The 14,589-nt window shown below is 40.0% G+C and overlaps 1 protein-coding gene across 1 annotated transcript in view; it reads left to right on the top strand.

Moving 5' to 3' along the window:
- TRIM14 (tripartite motif containing 14) overlaps positions 1-14,589 on the top strand; it is a 90,964-nt gene that overhangs the window by 47,487 nt on the left and 28,888 nt on the right. The window contains exon 4 of the mRNA XM_063914633.1: positions 12,758-12,920. Coding sequence (XP_063770703.1) covers positions 12,758-12,920 — 163 coding nt within the window. The remainder of the gene's footprint in view (positions 1-12,757; positions 12,921-14,589) is intronic.

Genomic DNA, 14,589 nt, shown 5'->3' with positions numbered 1-14,589 from the left:
GAAAGAGGGGTTTGTGTTCCTGGAACACTGGGCGGACTTCTCAGTCAGGCGCCATCTCTTTTGTCGTGACGGATTGCACCTGACTGAGGAGGGGGCAGCGGTGATGGGGGGAAGGATGGTTAGAAGGTTTAGCTAGAAACTACGGGTCATGCAGTGAGAATAGTGGGGATGGCGGTAGTAAACGAAATGGGGTAGAAGTTGGGGGGAGGGTAAGAGCAGGCAGTAAGGTTACTAACATGGGTACTAAAAGGGATTTTACCAAAGCACTAACCAATGACGATTACAGGTCATCCTTGCCACATAAGGTGAAAGATGTCCCTAACGCAAGGGAAAATACTTATCTTAGTTGTATGTATGTAAACGCCAGAAGCATTACTGGTAAAAAGGGTGAACTAGAAATACTTGCAGCAAGCAAACAGTATGATATTATAGGCATTACTGAAACTTGGTGGGATGAATCTCATGATTGGACAGTCAATCTAGAGGGCTATACACTGTTTAGGAGAGACAGACTAAATAAAAAGGGTGGAGGGGTGTGTCTGTACGTAAAGCCGTTTCTAAAACCTAATATATTGGAAGATATTCAGGAGGGGACTGTAGGCACTGTTGAGACATTATGGGTAGAAATTGCATGCGGGGAAAAAGGAACAAAAAAGTTAGTATTGGGTGTATGCTATAGGCCGCCTGGTATCAACGCATCTGATGATGAATTGTTACTAAAGCAAATTGAAAAAGCAGCAGGAGTAGGAGACATAGTAGTGATGGGAGATTTTAACTATCCAGAGATAAACTGGAAAAACGATTCATGTGATACTGCTAGGGGCAGTATGTTTTTAAACACACTAAATGATAACTACCTAGTCCAACTAATTGAGGAACCAACTAGGTACAATGCAATCTTAGACCTGGTATTAACAAACAATCAGGATTTGGTATCGGGTATTATAGTAGGGGAACCCATAGGAAACAGCGACCACAATATGGTCACATTCAATATCAGTTTCTACAAACAGCCCTATACTGGCTCAACTAGGACTTTAAACTTTAGCAAAGCAAATTTTGAAAAGATGAGGGTATTTTTCAGGGATATTGAATGGGAAGGTTTGTTTTTAGGAAAAAATACTACGGAGAAATGGGAGGTACTAAAATTCCTGCTAGCTAAAAATACACTCAAATATATTCCTATGAGTAGCAAAAAAGGGAATAAAAATCATAAACCGATGTGGCTTAACAAAAAGATTAAGGAACTTATGGGCAAGAAAAGGCGAGCATTTAAAAAATACAAATCTGACGGGGAAGCAGTCATTTCAGCACTATAAGGAATGTAACAAAAATTGCAAAAAGGAAATAAGAGCGGCTAAAGTAGAAACTGAAAAACTAGTAGCAAAGGAAAGCAAAGCGAATCCCAAAAAATTCTTTAAATACATTAATAGCAAGAGATTAAAAAAGGAGAGTATAGGCCCTTTGAAAGACAAGTTGGGAGTCTTAAGCAAAAATGATAATGACATAGCGGACACACTAAATGAGTTTTTTTTCAACAGTATTCACTAGAGAGGACCCAATTCAGGGACTGACACACAATCTCAATAATGACAATATCACACTGATAGGTACTTATTTAAGCGAGGAAGTAGTCTGTGACCGATTAAAACATTTAAAGATTAATAAATCACCAGGGCCCGATGGTATTCATCCAAGGGTTCTAATGGAGCTTCACTCTGAACTGGCAAAACCGCTATCTTTGATCTTTGAGGATTCAGTTATATCAGGTATGGTTCCCAAAGACTGGCGTATAGCGGAAGTAGTGCCTATATTCAAAAAGGGAAGTAAAGCTGAACCAGGTAATTATAGACCAGTTAGTCTTACATCTATAGTGGGGAAAGTATTGGAAGGTATTCTAAGAGATAGTATTCAGAAGTTCCTTGAAACCAATAAGGTCATTAAAAGGAATCAACATGGGTTTATGAAGGACAGATCCTGTCAAACCAACTTACTTGGCTTTTATGAAACAGTAAGCGCAAACCTAGATCAGGGTAAAGACGTGGATGTAATCTTTTTAGACTTTGCCAAAGCGTTCGATACTGTACCACACATGAGACTTATATACAAGCTACAAGAATCAGGGCTAGGAAGCACAATATGCACTTGGGTCAAAAACTGGTTAGATAATAGGAAGCAGCGCGTTGTGGTTAATGGATCTTTTTCAACTTGGACTGAAGTGCTAAGTGGTGTGCCGCAAGGCTCAGTATTAGGACCGCTATTGTTCAATATTTTCATTAACGACCTAACAGAAGGTCTAGAGAGCATGGTGTAAATTTTTGCAGATGATACCAAATTGTGTAAGGCTATAAATACAGAGGAGGATGCCGAGTCTCTTCAGAACGACTTAGTTAAATTAGAAGCATGGGCAGCCAAATGGAGAATGCGCTTCAACACAGACAAGTGTAAGGTAATGCACTGTGGTAACAAGAACAAAAATTACACCTACCTACTAAATGGGGTAAAATTAGGGGATTCTGTACTGGAAAAGGACTTAGGTGTCCTCATAGATAGCAAGCTAAGCAGTAGTACCCAAAGTAGGACTGCAGCAAAGAAGGCTAATAAGATATTAGCATGCATAAAACGGGGTATTGATGCTAGGGACGAGAGTATTATACTCCCGTTATATAAATCACTAGTGAGGCCACACCTTGAATACTGTGTACAGTTCTGGGCACCGTACTACGAAAAGGATATCCTGGAGCTTGAAAAGGTACAGAGGATGGCGACCAAACTAATTAAGGGCATGGAGACGATGGAATACAAGGAAAGGCTTGAAAGACTAGGCATGTTTACATTGGAAAAGCGGAGACTAAGAGGGGATATGATCAACATCTACAAATATATAAGGGGACAATACACAGAGCTTGCGCGGGACCTGTTTTTGGTTAGATCAACACAGAGGACTCGTGGACACTCGCTCAGGTTAGAGGAAAGGAGATTCCGCACAATACGGCGTAAAGGCTTTTTCACGGTAAGGACAATACGTGTTTGGAATTCCCTGCCCGAGGGAGTTGTAATGGCGGAATCTGTCAACACCTTTAAGAATGGGTTAGATAAATTCCTATTGGATAAGGATATCCAGGGGTATGGTGCATAGTCATGCATTATAGTTACTATAAATAGGGATAAAATGCAATGGCTGACAGCAGCATCAGTCAGAAATTTTAGTCAAATCATCATGCATAGGACACCACAAATAGGTTGAACTCGATGGACAATTGTCTTTTTTCAACCTCAGATACTATGTTACTATGTATGTTACACCACAACACAACACACACCAGCTTGGTTAGAAGAAATGGACCATATTGGTATCTTGCAATAATATAACACTCAAGACCAAAGAAGGGCAACTAAAATGGTGCATGGCCTACATCACAAAACTTACCTGGAAGACTAAAAGCTCTTACCATGTATAGTTTGGAGTTGATGAACGGAAAGGGGGATCATGATAGAAACTTTCAAATATACCAAGGGTTTAAACACGGTACAGGAGGGAAACATTCTTCAAAAGAAGAGAAGTATTAGAACTCGAGGACATACACTGAAACTGAAGGGAGAAACTTGAGGATAATTACTTCACAGAAAGGGTAGTAGACAAGTTGAATAGCCTCCCAGCAGAGGTGGTAGAGGCTAAGACAGTAGAGCAATTTATATATGCATGGGATAGACATAAGGATATCCTTACAAAGAAATAAGGATCAAGTAAGGTTTGAGGTAACAATATGGTTAAAAAAGGGGCAGACTAGATGGCTCAAGTGGTTCTTATCTGCCGTCAAATTCTATGTTTCTCTGTTAAGAGTTTCCACATAGCATAAATTAATATAACAAGGTAGAAAAACATTTGTGGACACCCACCTCAGACATCATGTCTTGGGTTTTAATCTAGGCGATAATCACCTTCTTGCATCCTTGTATGTGGAATCCCTCTACACCAATACAATATCTGTCACAAGGTAAGGATTAATGCTGTAAGATATTTTCTTAATATGGAGGGATCAACTGACTTTCAAGACTTTCTGATAAAACTACTGGAGTATATTTTACATACAGTAGCAGCTATTTCACATTGTTATAAATTTTACCTACAGAGCAGGGGCAGAGCAAAAGGTGCGGCCTTTCTATGCAAACTTCTTTCTTTGCTGGTGGAAGCGAGAACAGGTCTTTTGAGAGAAGAGCATAGAATTTGCACAACATGTCCTGTAGACTGTAATCTTTCACAAGCAGGGCCCTTATCCCTCATGTGCTTTTCCTTCCCTTAGTTACTTATACCATTTCCAACCCACTGCCTTCAATGGCACCTAACCCTTGGGTTTTGCCACCCTTCTGCTTATTTGAGTATTATGACTGCAGCATTGTTTAAAAATCATGTCCATGTCCTGCAGTGTTCTGTACTGTTTGTGTTTCTGTACTTTGTAAAGTGCTGCAGATCCCTTGTGGCACCATATAAATAAAGGATAATAATAATATGTGCTCAAATGGCTCTGCTACATCTCTACATGGAATAAAATAAAGTCCCTGGTAGGCATCTGTTTGTTCGGGCTAATTTTGAGAACCACTGAACGGATTTTGCTGCGATTTTCACAACTCTATAGAGCATTTGTCGAGGGAAGGTTTAGGTGTATGTAACATTAATCTATGGCAAAAGGGAACTGAGCAGTGATGATTTTAGTAATAAGAGTAAATTTGCTGGTGGTAAACTGAAAAACACATTTTAACCACTAGAGAGCAGTGTTGGATTATTAAATTTTACTGACAAAAGCACAATTCTAAATAGCATACAAAATCCATGTTACAGAAAAAGCCACCAACAAAATGAAACTACACTGTGATTTCTTCATCTCTACATATTAAGTATCCTAGGAATATATGATAGTGGGACAGCAGCAGATATCTCCGATACATGTTGCGATCCCTCCATTCGCACCGGCATGAGTTTCTATGGGAGATGCAATGCTGCCAGATTTACCATTTTCCAGAATGCAAAGCATTCCAGAAATTGACCCCTGCAGCTACTACCATGTAAAGATGGTGGTAGCCTGCTGTAGCCTATGGGCTGCACACCGCAATCCCCTGGAGCTCTCTCCGGAAATCGCTGCTGTGCATGTGTGATCAGCGGAACCACGCATGTGCAGAAGCCCCGGCAGGCCTCGCAGCACAGCACTGGGATGGGCTCCTTTTGGACCCCATGTCCCTGCGGGTGCGTTTTAATACAATTACCCAAAGTGATCACATATTGCAATGCAGTCCTGGGTGCTAATATCACATCCAGATTGCACTTCATATGTAATCAACAATAAATGAGCCCCAAAGTCCCCAGTAGGCGCCTGTCTGTTTGTTCTGGCTAATGTCGAGAACCACTGAATAGATTTTGATGTAGTTTTCACAGTTCTATAAAGCATTTGTTGAGGAAGGTTTAGGTGTATTAAACATTAATCTCTGGAAAAAGGAAGCCGAGCAGTGACACTTTAGTGAATCAAGTCAAAGAAAAAATGTACATCCAAACGATTTCTTGATTATGCTGCCTAAACCGTTAAAGATCTGTTACACCGATGGACTGTGTAGAGATTGATACGTATTATCCGGTTTCCCCAGAAAAAAATTATGTAAGCACTGTTTACCCATACAAAATGTCAGTTTTTCCCTTTTTTTCTGTTCCTATTTCATTTATGTGAAAACAATTATTTTTCCTCAAAGTAATCTTAAAAGACCCCTATCACCGTAAATTAAAAATTGCTACTGGGTGGGCTGCTAGTATATTATATGTTTCTAATATGGAGCAGGAGCAGGGAACAGTCTTAAACATAACTAGTACTGCTTTTACACCAAATACTGAGGGTCGCAGCCAGGAGCATGACATGGATGCTACCCGGCTGCGACCGGCTTCAGCCCCCTTTCCCACTGCTGTCTCCAACCCAGCATATTGCTGGGTTGGTGACGTTCCCGATGATGCGGTGGGGGCGGCGCTTCCAGATCACATGATCTCCAAGCGCCTCCTGTTCATTCACTGTGAACGGGAAGCCGGGTCAATGGGACAATGGGACCCGGCTCCCGTTTACACAGCACAGTTTGCCGGGTTGAACCCATGTTCAACCCTGCAAACTACCCGAGTTAGAATACTGGGTCATTATTCCAACTCGACCCTTTTAAACCAGCAACACGGGTTATGCATGTTCATGTGCAATAACCTGTATTATATGCTGGCAGTGTAAAAGGAGTAAAACTTAACCTCAGACTTACATGCGAGATCATGTGAGATCAGCAAGGAGACCATTGCCTTTGTAGATTGTTAACACAATGGAAGAAACCATGTGACTTAACAGCGACTAATAGACTCAATACCAACCAGCTTGTTTAGGGTTAGTGGACTAAATAGATATCCTGCAAGATTATCAGCAATCAACAGAGTTTCCACAGAGCATGTATCTAATAATTATCCCTTGTTCCCCTGTGTCTCCCACTGCGTGCAAAGATGGAGCAGAATAGTATAGCCAATAAGATTCTCTCCAGGACCAGGAAGGCAGATGTCCGTGGGCAGGGTGATACGCGGTGGCCCAGCAGCTGACCAGTAAAACATAAATAAAAATTAAATAGTAAATATATAATACTTGGAATCCAGTTGAAATAACATTTTTTGTCGCGATGGATTGCACCTGAATGAGGAGGGGGCAGCGATGCTGGGGGGGAAGGATGGTTAGAAGGTTTGAGATTTTAAACCAGGTGCCTGAGGGGAGGGATTAGAAAGAATTGGTGGGACAACAAGAGAGCGGAGAATAGTGGTATGGATAAAGTATAATGGGGGTGGAGAGGGGGGAAGGAGAAAAATAGTCAGCGATGGTAATTTAAGGGAAACCCAGGTTCCTAAGGAAACGTTATCTACAACAAAACTTGCGGATCAGGGAATTATCAAACTTAAGTGTATGATTGCAAATGCGAGAAGCCTAACAAGTAAAATGGGGGAATTAAAGACAATTGCACTTAATGACCAATATGACATAATAGGCATTACTGAGACATGGTGGGACGATTCTCACGACTGGGCGGCAAACATTGAGGGATACACTTCTTCAGGAGAGATAGGTCGAATAAAAAGGGAGGGGGTGTTTGTCTTTATGTTAAACCATTCTTAAAACCATATTTAAAGGAGGTAATTTAGAAGGGGACTGGAGAGTCATTATAGGTTGAGATTTCGAGTGGGGGTAAAGATACAAAAAAACTTCTAATAGAGACATGCTATACACCACCAGATATTAGTGTGTCTGACGAATTACAACTCTTGCAGCAAATTGAAAAAGCTGCAGGTATGGGGGACGTCATTATTGTTGGGGACTTTAATTACCCGGACATAAACTGGTACACCGAAACAGTAAATACAGCTAGTGGTAACAGGTTCTTAAACATGCTAAAAGATCATTACTTGTCCCAGGTAATCAAGGAACCAACTAGGCAAAGGGCTATACTGGACCTAGTACTAACTAATAATGAGAAAGTAATAACAAATACTAATGTAGGGGAGACCCTAGGAAATAGCGATCGCAATATGATCACATTCGATATCAGCTTCCAAAAACAACAATATAAGGGTTTAACTAAGACTTTTAACTTTAGGAAAGCTAATTTCATATTGCTGAAACAAGCAATGAAGGACATCAATTGGGAAATTGTATTTCATGGTAAGAATACTGATGAAATGTGGGCCGTTTTTACAACTGCGCTCAATAAGTACACTTATTTATATATTCCCAAAGTCAACAATAACAGAAGTAGAAAATTCAAACCGATGTGACTTAATAAGAAGGTCAAGAAATAAATGGATAAAAAGAGGCGTGCTTTCAAAGCATTTAAGTCTGACTGAACGGTGGAATCATTTTAGTTCTACAAGGAATGTAACAAAAAATGCAAAAGAGCAGCTAAAATAGAAAATGAAAAACAAATCGCAAAGGAGAGTAAAACAAACCCCAAAAAGTTCTTTAAGTATATAAACGGTAAAAGATTAAAAAGGGAGATGTCTTGGATGTCTTGATTAATGATGATAGGGAAAAAGTGGATTTATTTAATAAATTCTTTTCATCAGTATTCACGAAAGAGGACAGGTTGACGAGGGTAGAGCATAACATAAACTATAAAAATGACCCGTTGCTTGGTACTTGATTAAACAAGGGAGTAGTCCAGGAGAGACTAAGTAAAATTAAGATAAATAAATCTCCTGGGCCGGACGTATTCCACCCCAGCGTTCTTATGGAACTCAATGTAAGTATAAGTATATCGAAACCTCTCTATTTGATTTTCAGCTAGTCCGTTAGATCAGGAATGACACTCAAATCTATCTTTCCTCTCCAGACCTCTCCCCTGCTCTCCTCACTCGTATCTCCAACTGCTACCTCTTCCTGGATGTCCCAGCACTTTCTTAAACTTAACATGTCTAAGACCGAGATGATCATCTTCCCTCCCTTCCGCATAACCTCACCTCCTACAATCTCATTATCTATTGATGGCACTACTATCTTTTCTAGAACCCAAGTGCGCTGTCTTGGAGTAATCCTTGACTCCTCCCTCTCCTTCAAACCACACATTCAGCACCTCTCACAAACCTGCCGTTTTCATCTAAAAAATATTTCCAGGATCAGACCCTTTCTGACCCAGGATGCTACTAAGACTCTTATCCACTCACTGGTCATCTCCAGACTGGACTACTGTAATCTCCTCCTGACTGGCATTCCTGACAAATACCTCTCTCCACTCCAATCTATCCTCAATGCTGCTGCCCGGCTCATCTTCCTCACCGAACGCACTACGTCCACCTCTCCTCTCTTACTAGACCTTCACTGGCTCCCCTTCCCTTTCAGAATCCATTTCAAGCTTCTCACACTTGCTTACAAAGCCCTCACCCATTCCTCTCCCATCTACATTTCTGACCTTATCTCCCTTTACATTCCCACCCGTCCTCTTCGCTCTGCTAATGCACGCCGACTCTCCTGCCTACGTATTACTTCCTCCCACTCCTACCTCCAAGATTTTTCACGTGCTGCACCACTTCTCTGGAATTCCCTACCTCTCCCCCTCAGACTCTCTACCTCTCTATAAAATTTCAAACGGGCTCTCAAGACCCACTTCTTCACCAAACCCAGCCAAATCTCATCCTAAACCTCTGTTCCCCGCTCTCTATGTACCCCATCTGTCTCACCCGTGTCTGTCTACCCCTCCCCTTTAGAATGTAAGCTCTCACGAGCAGGGCTCTCTTCCCTCATGTGCTTATCCTTTTCTTACTTTAATAATATTCAACTGCACCAAATCCAGCATTCTTCTGCCACCTGATACTTATTCCAGTGTCATCTGCTGATGTAGCTATGTTTATTTACCCTGTACTTGTCCTATATTGTCGTCAACTGTAAGTTGCTGTTTTCCTGCTTGATTATTTGTTCATGTACTCTGTAATTGGGCGCTGCAGATCCCTTGTGGCGCCATATAAATAAAGGATAATAATAATAATACCAAAGGACTGGCGTATAGCAGAGGTAGTCCCAGTATTTAAAAAGGGTATTAAAACGTTCTCCGGGAACTATAGACCGGTAAGTTTGACATCTATAGTGGGGAAAATACTAGAATGATTTATTCATAAAGTACTTTATAGATAAAATATGACGTTAAGTTTTTCACAACATAACATAAGAGCAATTGTAATAAAAACTATGGACACGAGTCCTATGACTCAAGACTTGCTACTATTAACACACAGTGCTGGTTAAATGTATAAGAGTTTGCATGCATATGTTAGAAATTAGTAGCCACTGGTTAGTATTAGTACATTGAGCTCAATGGGATGTTAATAGAAACAATTACAATTGCTCTTATGTTATGTTGTGAAAAACTTAAAGTCATATTTGATCTATAAAGTACTTTATGAATAAACCGTTGTGTTTACAAAACCAGCAGCTGTTACTATAATAATTTTCAGAGCGCCTACATTATTTTTATATATAGTTGTGCACACTTTTATTGGCGGATAACCAGATCCTCCATTTGTGGGCTGCCAGAAAATTATTGATTTAAACGAAATTCTAGTGTTTTAGAGTTTTTCATTCTAAATAGCGCCCACTTTTTCTATTTTTTTAAAATACTAGAAGGTATATTAAGGGATAGCTTACTAGAGTTCTTGGATACCTCCAAGGTTATTACTAGGAATCAGCATGGTTTTGTGAAGGACAGGTCATGTCAAACTAACTTAATAAGCTTCTACGAGAAAGTGAGCGATAATATTGATCAGGGTCAAGCAGTGGATGTGATCTTTTTGGACTTCACTAAGGCCTTTGACAAAGTTCCACACCGGAGACTAATTCTCAAACTAAGAGCGCATGGGGTAGGAAACACTATTTGTACTTAGGTGAGTAATTGGTTGTTTAATAGGGAACAGCGAGTGGGGAGTAATGGGATGTACTCTGAATGGGCTTCAGTACTCAGTGGAATACCGCAGGGTTCAGTACTCGGGCCATTGCTGTTTAGCATATTCATTAATGACCTAGTAGAGGGACTGGAAAGCACAGTGTCAATTTTCGCAGATGATACTAGACTATGTAGAGTAATTAATTCACACAAGGATGTTGAGTCTCTACAGAATGACTTATCTAGACTTGAGGTCTGGGCGGATAAATGGAGAATGAGGTTCAATATAGACAAATGTAAAGTTATGCACTTTGGGACTAAGAACAGTCAGGCAGTCTATAATCTAAATGGGGAAAATGTAGGGATAACGGTAGTTGAAAAAGATTTGGGAGTACTCATCGATAATAAACTTGGTAGCAGTACGCAATGTCAGAATGCAGCAACAAAAGCAAATAAGGTGTAGCATGCATAAAACGGGGTATGGAGACAAGGGATGAGAGTGTAATCCTGCCTCTGTATAAATCATTGGTGCGGCCACACCTGGAATATTGTGTACAGTTTTGGGCACCATACTATAAAAAAGATATCATGGAACTCGAAAGGGTTCAGAGGCGAGCCACTAAACTGGTTAAGGGGTTAGAGGCACTGGATTATGAGGAAAGACTTAAAAGGTTAGATATGTTCACACTGGAAAAGAGGCGACTAAGAGGGGACATTATGAATATTTATAAATATATTAAGGGACAATACAAGGATTAATCAAACGATTTGTTTACCAAAAAAACACTGCGTAGGACACGAGGACACCCCCTGAGGTTAGAAGAAAATAAATTCCATAGTCAACGGAGAAAAGTGTTCTTCACAGTAAGAGCAGTAAGGATTTGGAATTCTCTGCCAGAGAAGGTAGTAATGGTGGACTCAATCAATAAGTTTAAAAATGGATTAGATAAATTCCTAGCGCAAAATAATATCCAGGGATACAGCATTTAATTAACATAAAAAATTATAATATAGATTGAACTCGATGGACATTTGTCTTTTTTTCAACCTCAACAACTATGTAACTATGTAACTGTGTAGCAGCGATATATAGCAACCCTTTGAAGATAAAGGAGGATTATCCTAATTGGTATACCTTAGACGGCATCCCGAACCTCCGGAAAACTCAGACCCTATTACATATACTCCCCAGGTGTCAGTCTGAAGCAAAAGTAAATTGAGAGATCTAGTAATTAATAATACAATAAGAACATTTTCTGCAATGTCCTAAAGATTGTGCCATGTAAATGTTTCCTTAGAAATCTACCATGTAAGTCTCAGGTTAACTTTATTATTGTTTAGGACTCCTATAAAGTAAGGGATCTGTTCCCTATTCCAGCTCCATAATAGACTGATATCATCCATAGCATAGCCATGTAAATGTCCTTCCCTCAAATATATTGTCGCGCTCTCGCCAGCTAACAGAGTTTTGCATAGGTCAATGTACAGGCTGCACCCATGGCTGTCTCTGGTCTATAGGTAGAAATTATTACTGAAATAGTTCCTATGTAAGATGAAATCCAATAGTTCGATCAGAAAGTCATGAAAGTTACTTAATCCTCCCATGTTTAGAAAATATTTTGCAGCATTAGTTCCTTCTATGTTACGGATACCGGTAATGAGGGATTTCACATACAAGGATGCAAGGTGGTTATTACCTAGTCTATTAAAAAAAAAAAACAGAACAGAGGTGTCCTTTAGATAAGAGGGCAGATTCAAGGCATGCTGTCTGAGGTGTGTATCCAAAACTGCCCTATCCTGTGATTGCTATAAACCTATTTAGTCTATTAACCCTAACCAAAAATGTTTGGAGTTGTAGTGTGTTTATTTGTGTTTTTGTCACTTTTATACACTGTATTCATATCCATGTTCTTGGATAATTTTGTCATCACTAGTTCCACTTATAGACACCCAAACCTGTATTGTCTATAAACATGTATTGTCTATAAACATATGTTTCTACAAATGTCATGTTATTTACCTCACTTAATGTCATGTTATTTACCTCACTTAAACTGTATTTGTTTATTAATGTCCTATTTGAGCAACCCCTTATGCAGAACCTTTGTGGCACCATATACATAAAAATAAATAAATAATAATAATAATAATAATAATAATAATAATAATAATATACTGTAGTTCCTGAACTCCTCAGTATTTTATAATGTCACAGGACTCATCAACAACTGGAAATATCCTTATTTACAGTAGGAATGAATTATCCAATTTTTAACCATCACTACTGAAAGCATTGTCCACAATATATTACTAAAATGATATGTGATTTGTACAGGATTATACCTCAGTGGAGAGGGAAATGCGGAGTCAGATGGCTCCAGCCGAGCAGTGGCATCCAGTGCCAGTTACCTTTGAACATGTAGAGAAATACTACATCTCACTCATAGATGCCATCAAATCTTCATTTAAGGAACCACTTTCAAGCCGCCTACAAAAAGGTAATTACAGCAGTTATTATTATTAAGGATATTATACCATATATATCACATATATTACATACCTCCCAACATTGAAGATTTGGGAATAGGGACTTTTATGCGGCAAACGTGGGCCCTAACTCGAAAAGGAGTGTGCCCTATGGAAAAGGGGGCATGACTTGGTGGAAGTGCCCACTATCGCGGGCCCCCCCTCCTTTTCATCACTGAGGGGGCATGCCCTCTGTCTCCAGTGAGCAGAGCAGTGAGTGACAGAAGCATCCCAACTGCCCCCACCACCGTGGGACACTGCGGTCCGCAGGTGGGACAGCAGGACAGTCCCAAAAAAAGGGGAATATTCCGCGTAAATCAGGACAGTTGGGAGGTATGATATTAACAACAATAAAATGTCTACCAGAATGTTCTAAGCTACAAAGAAAGATATGAGAAAGAAAATTTACTAAATGCAATTTGGGATTTTGCATATGAGTGATGCCATCTTTCTTGCTAAGGCTTAAGCTGGTCACACAAGAATGAGCAATAAGATTTTGGCTACACATGTATATGCAAGGTACAGTGCTTCTACATTGCTTGCACAGGGTGCATTATGGCCTGTTAAAATAGTCGGTGGATAACTGTATACGCATGTTATTATTGCATACCTTTCCACATTGAGACAGCAAACAACTGGAAACGATAAGCACTGCCCCACTCATCTGAAACCATGGCCTGAATTCTGCCCAAAACACTCACTATTGGATTAAACTGTCCATTTTCTTGTAACTCTGCTTCTTTTCAGGTCTGTGATTCAGGACTGCATTGCTGTTCCCAATATGATTAGATTATAATCAGGCAGTGGCGTAAGTTTGTCACAGTTGCCCGGAGGCAAGAAAAATATTGGCGCCCCCTATATATATATGTAAAAAAAATATTTTTTTATTTTTTTGCTCCTGCATAGCAAGCCTGCCGATTCTAACTATATGAAGCTGCTACAAAACTGTTGCAACTAGGCGGAACTATGTAGGGGTCCAACCACACACTACATAGATCTGCTCAGTCACTCACAATGCTGATTATTTCTCTGACAATTAATTTGCAAGTGTCATATCCAGGATTAGAACCCACAACCTATTACACTGGAAGCATGCACCTTACTGGTGGAGATATCTGCTCTTGCATAGGAAGTATGAGAATTCTAACTATATGAAGTTACTTGTAATTGTCAGAGAAATAACTTCATATAGTTAGAATTCTCATGCTTCCTTTATAGGGGCAAATAGCTTCATCAGTAAGGTGTCTGCTTCCAGTGTATCTATAATAAAGAGGGTGTGATTTGTAAGGTGCAGTGACTAGTGGGGAAGTCGGCTACGGAAGAGATACCGGCTGCTGTCAATTAACTTAATTGATTAATGTCACTGAACACACGGAACAGGAGGAGAGGTGCCCCCCTTCAAAGCAGGAGCCCGGCGGCAGCTGACTCCGTTGCCTCCCAGAGTTCTGCCTCTAATCAGGGTTGTTTTGGGTCTCTGCTATTGATTTAGTTGTCCTATATTACTGCAGATCTGAGTGTAGCTGGGAATTACTTTGTGCTTTACTACATTCTACAAAGAAAAAAATAATTTTTTAAACACTAGTTTCCTACCACCTCAGTGTCAAACATGGTGCTTGGATTCAAATTCATGTATTTTTTATA

Source organism: Pseudophryne corroboree, chromosome 1, assembly GCF_028390025.1.
Source record: "Pseudophryne corroboree isolate aPseCor3 chromosome 1, aPseCor3.hap2, whole genome shotgun sequence".
Taxonomy (NCBI): Eukaryota; Metazoa; Chordata; class Amphibia; order Anura; family Myobatrachidae; genus Pseudophryne; species Pseudophryne corroboree.
The sequence above is the reverse complement of the archived record's forward strand: the minus strand, read 5'-3'. Positions and strand labels throughout refer to the sequence as shown.